This window comes from Nothobranchius furzeri, chromosome 12 (assembly GCF_043380555.1).
Source record: "Nothobranchius furzeri strain GRZ-AD chromosome 12, NfurGRZ-RIMD1, whole genome shotgun sequence".
In the NCBI taxonomy this organism is placed as follows: domain Eukaryota; kingdom Metazoa; phylum Chordata; class Actinopteri; order Cyprinodontiformes; family Nothobranchiidae; genus Nothobranchius; species Nothobranchius furzeri.
In genome coordinates this window covers 25,821,270-25,831,217 of record NC_091752.1, presented here as the reverse complement: position 1 = coordinate 25,831,217, position 9,948 = coordinate 25,821,270, and the positions used below count along the sequence as shown (strand labels likewise).

Sequence of the window (9,948 nt, the reverse complement as noted above, 5' to 3'; positions counted from 1 at the left end):
AGGACAGACAAAGTTTAGATTTCCTCTAGGTGGCAGTCAGAAAGCATGTTTGGATCCCCGCTCAGCTCTCCAGCAGCATGATGACCCTTCGCTGTGCGGCCATGGTGTGGACTCTTCCTTTGGTCTGTTCCTGGAGGAGGACGTTGGGAAAGGCAGGTTAAATTTAGGGGCCTTGGTCAACCCTTGACCTTTTGCTCTGGGCAAACGAGTACCCCATGGTGCTGTCTTATTCGTTTAGAACAATGCCCTTCATGGTTATGTCTCTGTGTTAAAGTGACATAATAATATCAAGTCAGTTCAGGTAATTGACCTCTTTAATCTCATTCTTGGAGTTTGTATGTATTTTTTCATCAGATGTAACTTATGGAGTGACTGCACTGCCATAGAGGACCCATGTGTTCATTCAGTAGTTCTGCAGCACCTTCAGTGTCAGACCAAGAAACAATCAGGAAGTTACCAAGTGTAGCATGATTCAGATGCTGATTACAAAAGAATGGCTTGTAAAATATGTGCAGTTTTATCAAACTCAATTAAAGTGGATTCAAAATTGAATAAAAGGTTAAACTGTTGATACAGGAAAAATGGGAAACTCGAAGTTATGTTTAATAAGTGTTCCCAGTGCCTCCGGGCCGTGCGGTGCCGTGCTGAGAAACGGACCGATACGCACAGGTGCTGCGGCTCTGTTGCTCTGCCCACTGTCCGCAGCACAAGACGAAAGATCACAGCCAACGCTCTCACGCCCTCAACACACGCGCACGCGCGCACCCACATTCCATATGTGCAAAGCGGTTTATGTGCGTGAGGGATGTGTTGAGAGCTGGTCATGTTCGCTTGAATAGGCAAGATTTGGGTTGCTTTCATGCTTGTTTTAAAAGGATGAGGCTTGCGTATTGGCAGTACACACACACGCGCATGCGCGCGCGCACACACACCTCTCGACCTCAGTTGGATTTTATGATTATGTGTGTGTTGGGCGGTGTCACAGTTGGTGTGTGACGACTGGAATTACGCACATTTTACGCATCCCAACACAAATATATGCGAATAAACTCCATTATAACTGTCAAAACCCTCAACACATTTATATTACATCTCATATTGATGCCCTCGCCACACGCAGATATCACAATAACATTCCATCTTTTTCTTTGTCTAATTTCCCTGAACTTCTCCTCCTCTCTGACCCGTTTATTCTTCCCATAATTGCGTAAAAAGCAGGAGCGATTTGCTGTAATTCTTTTCTAAAAGGTGACGCAGGATGGCGGAGCTTTAATGGTGATGCTCAGGTGAAGCTATAATGTGTAATTAATGTAGAGTCGTTTCTTTTGGCCTTTACGCGGATTGGCTTATTGCTGCAAATATTTTACGCATGAACCCGGAGAGAAGGGTCGGTGTTGCAGAATGCCAGGTCACAGACAAGGAGCAAAGTTTTACCAGTCAGTCAAGAGAAAAGCCCTGAAAGAGAGGAGTCACTGCAGAGCTCCAAACGGACCCACGGTGGGGTTTTAAACTGATGTGTACACATACACGTCAATAAAGTTGACATTTTAGGACTAGACTACTTCTTGCCACCAAATCCCAACCTAACTATCTCCACTTCTTTCCCGAATAAAACATATTGTCTTATATTTTGGTGCATTTTTTTAGTGTGTTCATTTTCTTCTGAAATGAACTTTGGTGCACGAGCTCAAAAGTGACGCATGGCGCAATCAAAGCAAAAATCAATTAGAGATATTTCTGAAGAGCTCGCGCGCTCGAACATATAAAACATATATTTTCACGATCTCAATGAAAAAATACAAAAAATAAACTTTTGAGAGAGAAAAGGAGAGAAGTGGAACTCCGTTTGTTGCCGCACTCGTCTCGTTTACTCTCCTGTAAGTATCACACACACAGATTACTCTTCGCTAAGTTCCTTTGTCTTCTGATCCATATTTGAGTTGACAGATCACGAACAAGAGCTCCCCCACTGTTAATGACCCCAGCAGCAACAGATAGACTCACTTGCAGCGCTGCTGCTGCTCTGGCCTACATATGTTTGGAACAACCGCGCACCTGGTTACATTAGAATCATTATTAGACATGATTCGAGCACACGTTTGCAAAGAAACTCAAAAGTTTTCTCCTTTCTTTTTTACACATCTATCTTCTACTTTTTTTTGTTTTCCCAAAGTAAGTTCAGATTTATGTGCATATTTAAGCAGCGTTTTCCAGATCTGTGGCTTTAATGAACGTAATGTTGCGCAAATGAAACCCTTTCATGGCTTGTTTTGTATTCATGAGCCCCCTATCTACGGCTCCATCTTTCAGATAAAGCCCTAATCCTCGTGTCCTCCATTGCTGATAAAAATGCTCTTCAGTTTACGATTAATTTAATCTCAATCATAGCCGGGAACGGTCGCAGCCAATAAAACTTGTGGAGTGCGTAAATGGAAAGGTGGGAGGAGGGGGACGGGGGTTGATCAGCTAGGGTGTCTTGGACCATCGGTGCTCTTGATAGGCCCTATCTGTCTCGCGCAGACCGAATTAAGACTCGGAATTTGTATAAAACACAGATTTTCTTCATCCGAGCCAGGCAGAGCGGTGGGAGGTGGTCTGTTTCAACCAGGCAGGGAGCTGAAGCTTTGCGCTGCTGCTTTATGCCCTCATTTATTTTATGATCACAGGCATGTTGGGTCACATCTAAAGCCGTTTTTCTTTTGTTTTGATCTGTAACAACCTTGTAGGGCACCAGAGAAAACTAAATCCGTTGTCAAATCTAATACACAACCAGAGCCTGCAGATTTTACCCCAAAAGTTAAAAAAATATTTAAAACCCATCGTGATTTTAATCTGTTAAACTGATTCAAATGTCGTTTAAGTAAATGAAAGTAACCTAAATCAAACATTGCAGATGAGATGTTTGGATTTTACGCACCATAATTAGCTTTAACCCCAATTTTCTGTTTCCATCCACCTTTAATAGATGCGTATTTACGCGCTACTTCGTTCTGACAACTTCTCAGGCATCACACGCTCAAACTATCCTTTCCGTGAAGTCTCTGAGCGTCTTGTTCCTCTCTGCTGCAGCAGGAACGTGTTTCTACACACTACAGCTCGCTGTCAAACAAACACCAAGGCCAGATCTGGCAACAATCGTTTAGATCCTCTCCGCGGCTACGACTTTCTGAAAGTCTGCCTGAGCCAAACAAAAAACGCTACTTCCTGTTCACAAAAAAAAACTTTTTGGAGTTAAATGTGTGAACGAGAAAGTGTTTCCAACGAAATTCATGGGGCAACAGTGTCCCACAGCAAATGTACACTGGTCTGGTGTATAATTGGTTGGAGATTTGGATGGAAAGGAGACTGCAGAAGAGAGAGAGACAGCTTTTCTTTTTTCTTTTTTGAGGGGGAAATGGTTCTCCTCCTAGGAAGAAAAGCTCTTTTCAGGGGCCACAATGGGAGCTTGGGACATGGGAGGAGTCCCATCGTGATTAGCCCATTTAATGGCGCGTTTACTTAATTTCTGTATTCACCAGCAACGGTAAACAAAAGGGAAAATAGCACTCACATTTCTAAGTGCTACATCACGTTGACATTTGCCAAAAATTTGTATAACTGGACGATCATACATCGCCAATAAGAAACATGAAAAAACGGATAATCTGTTTAAAAAATGCTAAACTTTGCAGCGATTCTGTGTTTTTAAAGGTTCTGATGAGTGACTTTAACTTGCTGCGTGAAACCTGCTGGGCTCGCATAAGCCACGATGAGCATAAATGCTTTCACAATCCAATAATGACCCTATATGAGCATGTGTTTAGCCACTTATGACTGTCCTCATCCGTAATCGGATGGAAACGCGGGCAGCCTGCAAAGATGCAAAGCGCATAGAAAGTGCATTCGACTTAGAAAAGCATGAAAACGCGCGCAAGGGGGACAAAAAGACTCGCTGTTGCAGACAAGAGGAGGAAGTAAAGATTCTGCAGATGATAGAAAAATAAGCACTTTTCATGAATGATTAGATTTTCCATGAAAAACAACAAAAACGCCTGTAAGCACGTCAGTTTTAAGTTTTGACAATTATTTTATGTAGGAACACCAAGTCAAGAAAAGTGAGGAGAGGGATAGAAAAGAGGGTGACACGGATGCGGGGAGGGAGGGGGCAGAGCAATAATTATGTACAAGCATATTTCTACACGTATATTACACACCGGGTGGATGATCGCATTATTTCAGATATACATAATTCAATATAAAATTTTGAAAATAAAAATAAAAATCTGATACAGTCATAACGGTTCGACATTTTTTTTTCTTTTTTATCTTTTTGTTTGTTTTGACCATATGTAGGCAGGCAGTGACAGAAGTGGATTTAAAAAGGTGCTTACGACTTAAATGATTGTCTGATGAACACAAAGTAAAAAAACAGGATTGCATCTTGTTTGCACTGCGGCTTCCTCACAGCCATCATCATCATCATCATCATCAACATAATCATCATCACATAAAACCGGGGGTGGGGGGAGAGGAGAGCCAAAAAGTGCGATGAAGACACCAAGACGATCTGTTTTTATTCCCATTGGTCGATGTTCCTGGTGAAAAGAAAATCCTGCATTCAGGTTGTTTCCCTGATTACAAAATAAAAATAAAAATAAAAAAAACATCATGCAAGTGTTGTTGGTGGAGTGGAGTGTATGAAGAGGAGGGGTAGGCGTGGGTCCTTTGAAAGCGCTTTAATAAAAAAAATCGACGTGCTTTTATCTCTTTTTATTTTAATATTTATATCAATCAGTCCTTTTTTCATCCGCCATATTTAATAAGTCTTTTTTCTTCTTCTCGGGTCCATTTTCCCTGTAAATATTTCTCTTTTTGTTTGTTTTTCTGTTATTTATCTTGTCTTTCCGTATCATACATCGCACTCCGAGTCACTGGATGTGACGGACAGGATGGACGTCCCAGTATCAACTCTCTCTGTCATACTGGAAACGCTGGTGGTGGGACTGGCCGCGGTGGACGGCGACTCCGCCGAGCTGTGAGGGGTGAGCCCGGCTTCTGAGAGGGACCTCATACCGGTCGGTCCTATTGCTTGGTGCTGGAGCCTGGAGAAGAAAAGAGGCGAGGAGGTGGAGAAAAACAGAGAAAGGAGGGAAAAAAGAGAGAAATGGCAATTAGACCTGAGAATGTCACCCCTCCTCCTCCCTCTGCTCCTGCTGCATAACAGGCGTTCAAACTGGTCCTGTTTCCCTCTGCCGGCCCCAGCTTTTATCAAACAGGACAAAACACAACACCGTTTAGACTAACAAATGTTGGGAGGAATTTACTTTCGTTGCAAAGCCTTGCAAGTCAACCATCTGGGCTAAAATTCCCCTTCCGTAAATAATGTGTTTTTAATAATTTTCTAATTTATTTGCATCAAGTTGAGCTAAAATGTGCTTTTATTCTACTTTTTTGACATAATCCAGCTTCAGCAAGAGGCAGATTATCACGATTTTGAAATAAAAGGATGTGTTGGAGCAAACGTAGGAAGTGTATGAATGAGTGACGTGCAGGTCCATGTTGCTCCAATCATCCTAAATGTTTATCTCCAATCCACTCACGATAATAACTCCGTCACGACGGGATAATGTCAGCGCGGAAACCTATCTCTTCATTTATCTAAAAGATTAGAATGGTGTTCATATGGCTTAGTGCTCCGGGATGCATTTTCTAATAAACTATAGCATCTCAATGAAATGATACCACGAATACAGTCCACGTCTTTTACGCATGCTCATTTTTAGTAAAGTTACATCAGTAATGTTCCCATGATCCTTCTAGATCATCTTTATTTGCCTCAAAGTAAATTTACACCTATACTAAAATGATAAAACGCACCAACGGTGTGTAGCTGGGGTGTAAAAGTCAAACTATGGATATTTTAAGGGTGGTTTAAAAAATTAAATTAATAAAATAAGAATGAATACATTTCAACATATTCAGAAATGTTTGAATATTTAAAAAAATGTATCGTTTAGCAGAATAAATCTATTTTCTCCGTTTTGTTTACTGTAAAATTGTTGATCACAAAGTAAACAATTTACTTTTAAAATCGTCAAAATTAGCTTTTATTATTAGTAATTATTTTAATCTAAGTTCATGACGTTTTGTAACTAATGTTTACTTTAAATCCTTTTTATTTTTAATTGAACTTACTAAAAATGTAAACATGGATATTGTGCGCCAGAGAAGTGCGCAATGATCCCCCTTTTTTGCCTTTATTTATATTTTACTGGCCTATTTTAATTAATCTATTTAATTCTAAACACAGTTTTCTTACATAATATTTAAATATTTTGTTACTCTTAAAAATTATAAATTTAGTATTTGATTGATTTTTTACTGCCAAAAAGTTTGTGAATTTTCCTTTTAAATTCTGTGTGTTTATGATCACTAATAGCTGTTTTCTGTTTATTTCTGCGTTATTTCATTTCCTGTGTTTACCATAATAAAAATGTCGCCGCTGCCTGCTCCCTTCACTTGGACGCAGTCTGGTCTTAATCTGTCTATCCGGAGCGTAACAACATTCATAATAAATGAAATAGAATTCAGATATGTTTCTTTCTTTATGAAAGCACAGTCCCCTGCAGCGTATCTACATTCTAGTGTTGTGATAAAGCAGATTACTCGCGCCAACCTGTTTTTGGCCGCCGCAGCTCTGTCTCTTTGCCTCCGGTTTTTAAACCAGTTCCCGACCTGTGTAGGAGTGAGTCCAGTGGCTTGAGCCAGTTCCCTTTTCTTGCTGGGGTTTGGATATGGGTCCTGAAGGTACCACTCCCGCAGCAGACTCCGCGTCCGCTCTTTGAAACAGTGCGTCTTCTGCTCCCCGTCCCAGATGGTCCGCGGCAGCGGAAACTTCTTCCGCACTCGGTACTTGTCGACAGGTCCGAGAGGACGACCGCGGAGCTTCTCGGCCTCCTGGTAGTGCGCTTCCAGCCACATGGCTTGCAGTTTGCCGTGAGAGTCTTTCGTGAATTTGTGGTTCTCCAGGATGTGGTAGAGGTCTCTGAAATTCCCCGTGTGGAACGCCACCACGGCCCGGGCGCGCAGGATGGACTCGTGCTTGTTGATCGCTTCGCACGCTCCCGGAGCCACAGGCAGGGACCAGAGGAATCGGCCCAGCCGTTCGATGTCCCCGGTCTCCTCCAGCGTCTCGCAGACGCTTGCCACCTGCTCCGGGGAGAAGTTGAGAGTCGGTAGCTGAAACATGGACAAGTCTTCTGGAGACCTGGTGGAGGGAGCGCTGTTCGCCAGCAGCAGTGGGCGATCAGCGAAGTTAGGCAGGAAGAAATGGGAGGGATAAAGCTCTAAAGGGGATCTGAAAACCATGGAAATGACCTGAGAGAGAAAGAAAATTATCGAGAAAAGGAAAAACCGAAAAATACGGCTATAGTAAAAAAAAGATTGAATGATTCAATGACTGTCGCCTAATGACACCAGCCTCATAATATCTCCCCCCTAAATCCGCCGTTGAGTGTAGCATTGAAACATTTTGTTTCCCTTTTCTATTGGTCTTCTTGGAGTCGTTGTAGCGTTGTCATGGCAGCCCTGCCAATCACTGTCAAGCGTGCCAATCATTAGCCAGTACGTAGCGCGAGGCTTTCACCACTTGTGCAGCACGCACAGGGGGTTATCAGAGTCTCCGATCTCCACAGCAACCCTCCCACTGCACCGCGCGCATCAGGCACAAGCCAATGCTCGCCTATCCGCTGAATGGAATGAGCAATTAGAGGGTGGAATATTATTGCGATCTTAACGAGGCTCGTTAAAGCTAAAGAAGATATGTAGACCAGAGATGCTCTGCAGACACGGGGAGGGAGGGGGTAGGGAGGGAGGCGGTGGGAGCTTTAAATGGGTGACAAATGGACAACCAATGACTGCATCCCGGGAATACACGTTTTGAATAGAAGCGAGTCAATTTGCACATTATTTTATATGTTTTTTTTATTGCCTGCTGGTTCTTTTTAAATCTTAATATATGTCCGCGCTTAAAAAAGCAAGAACACAACCTGCTTGGCATTTTTCTTGTTTTAAAAATTGCGATTCAGCTAAAAAAAGCTTTCATTTTTCCCTCTGATCATGACTTTCCTCCAGCTTGCTGAGGTGTGTGGTCACTGACGGTCCCCGGCCCAGGCTCTGGGATGCAGGGTGCAGCTCTGGCCCTCTGCCCGCTGCTTTCCACAAAGACAGCATTTAGTTCAGTCTCAGTAGTGCGTGGACCGAGATTATTACATTTAGATAACTTCGCATTAACATGTATCATTTTTTTATTGGTCAAACCCTCTAATTAAAACCACAATTCGGGCGTTAGAATTACTAATAAATGCCAACATTAAAGCTTCTTTGAGACATAAAAGCAGTTTTCATGTATTTGGTCTGCTGGTAGGGACACGATCAATGTCCACATCCAGTCATGGGACTCGGTTTACCGCAGAAGCCAGGGCGGTGTGATTTTCATGTTTATGGCTAAAACGGCTTCATAAGACAGGGCTTACAGGGCGTTAAAATAGTGCGAGTTCACTCTGAAACGAACAGTGCTCGCATTGTGAAAGAGCCACGTACATGGCGTAGCATCTAGACTCTGCTTAATCCACCCTCCATAACGCTGACATAATGATCCTAAGCCGCCTTTCTACAAATTCATTCAAAACTTTTTCCTTCTCTCTCTCTCTCTCTTTTTTTTTTTTTTTCACATTCTCCTGGTCTGGATCGTCAACTTCAAGCTCGGAGGGAAAGTGAGTAGTTCCACTTGCATCATCTGTTTAGCATTTAACCCACATGACACGATGTAATCAACTTGGGTGCCTTTGCACAATTATGCCAATATATGCGCGTCTTTACGCACGGGCGTTACTTGGCTAAAAAAGTAATTTGGAATTTGGAGTGCCTAGTGTGTGTGTGCGTAACGGGGGTGGGGGGTGGTGGTGGTGGTGTCTGTGTGTGCGTGTGGGGTGGGGGGTGGGTGTGTGTCTCGCAGCAGGTCCAAAAGTTTGCTTTGCGCTCTAACTTTGGGTTTGGGAACCCGCCTTTTCGCGGGGGGTTGGGTGGTGGGATCAAACCTGTCCACAGCGCCGCCATACGAAACCCAGAAGGACTAATTCCAAGTGGCACTTGAATTGGCCCCATTGGAAAGCTCCGTGGACTGGAAGTAAAGGCTGGTGTTTTCATGCTGCAAACCAACCTTCCAGCCTATACCCTACTCCTTCCCCTCACATGCACGACCCCATGGCTTAGCAGGACTACTCAGAATATGCAAAGCCTCCTTACCTGACTGTGTGCACTAATTTGGGTGATCACAATTCCAGCCCAGGCTCCAGGTATTATCTATTATAGTGCCCTCGCAGGCAATTCGGAAATCACTCCTAGAGGAGACTGGAGGAGAAATGTAAAACCTGAATGGGGATTGAGAGAGGAAAGCCACTGGTAATTCACATTCTTTTACATGGCTTTTGTTTACGTTAAGCATGTAATTAACACCCCCAAACAAGTTTATTCACCTGCCGTAATTGTGTGTTTATCCGAGAGCTCTGTGAAGCAGCGGGGGACGGGAGCTCTGAATGCGCGCGGAGATTTTAGCGTCTTCTCCGTTTAGTTTCAGCCCAAAACCTCCAGACGCGACAACACAAACAAACTAGTTACACTGAAAAAATGTTGGTCAGGCATGCAGCCTCCACCCGCACGTGTGACCTGATCACGAAGAAGTTTTGCAGTGAATCATCTGTTCTTTTTGGCACGCACATCTGGATTCTGATTGCTTTTATCGTTATCAGTGTTCCATTAAGAGAAGGAAATAAACAAAGATGAAGTTACGTCATGTAGACAGGAGTACATGTGTGAGAGAGAGAGAGTGGGAGTGAGAGAGAGAGAGATAGAGAGAGAGAGAGTGAGTGAGAGAGATAGGTTTCGGATGAGAGAAAGGAAGAAAAAAAG

The 9,948-nt window shown here is 43.1% G+C and overlaps 1 protein-coding gene across 1 annotated transcript; it reads right to left on the bottom strand.

The window, feature by feature from the left end:
- Positions 1 to 4,032: 4,032 nt before the first annotated feature.
- On the bottom strand, positions 4,033 to 7,626 carry six3a (SIX homeobox 3a). The gene is made up of 2 exons (XM_015944623.3): positions 6,656 to 7,626; positions 4,033 to 5,081 (listed from the first exon to the last, which is right to left on the bottom strand). Exons 1-2 carry the CDS (start codon positions 7,345 to 7,347, stop codon positions 4,889 to 4,891), a joined length of 885 nt encoding a protein of 294 aa, XP_015800109.1. The 5' UTR covers positions 7,348 to 7,626; the 3' UTR covers positions 4,033 to 4,888.
- Positions 7,627 to 9,948: the final 2,322 nt, after the last annotated feature.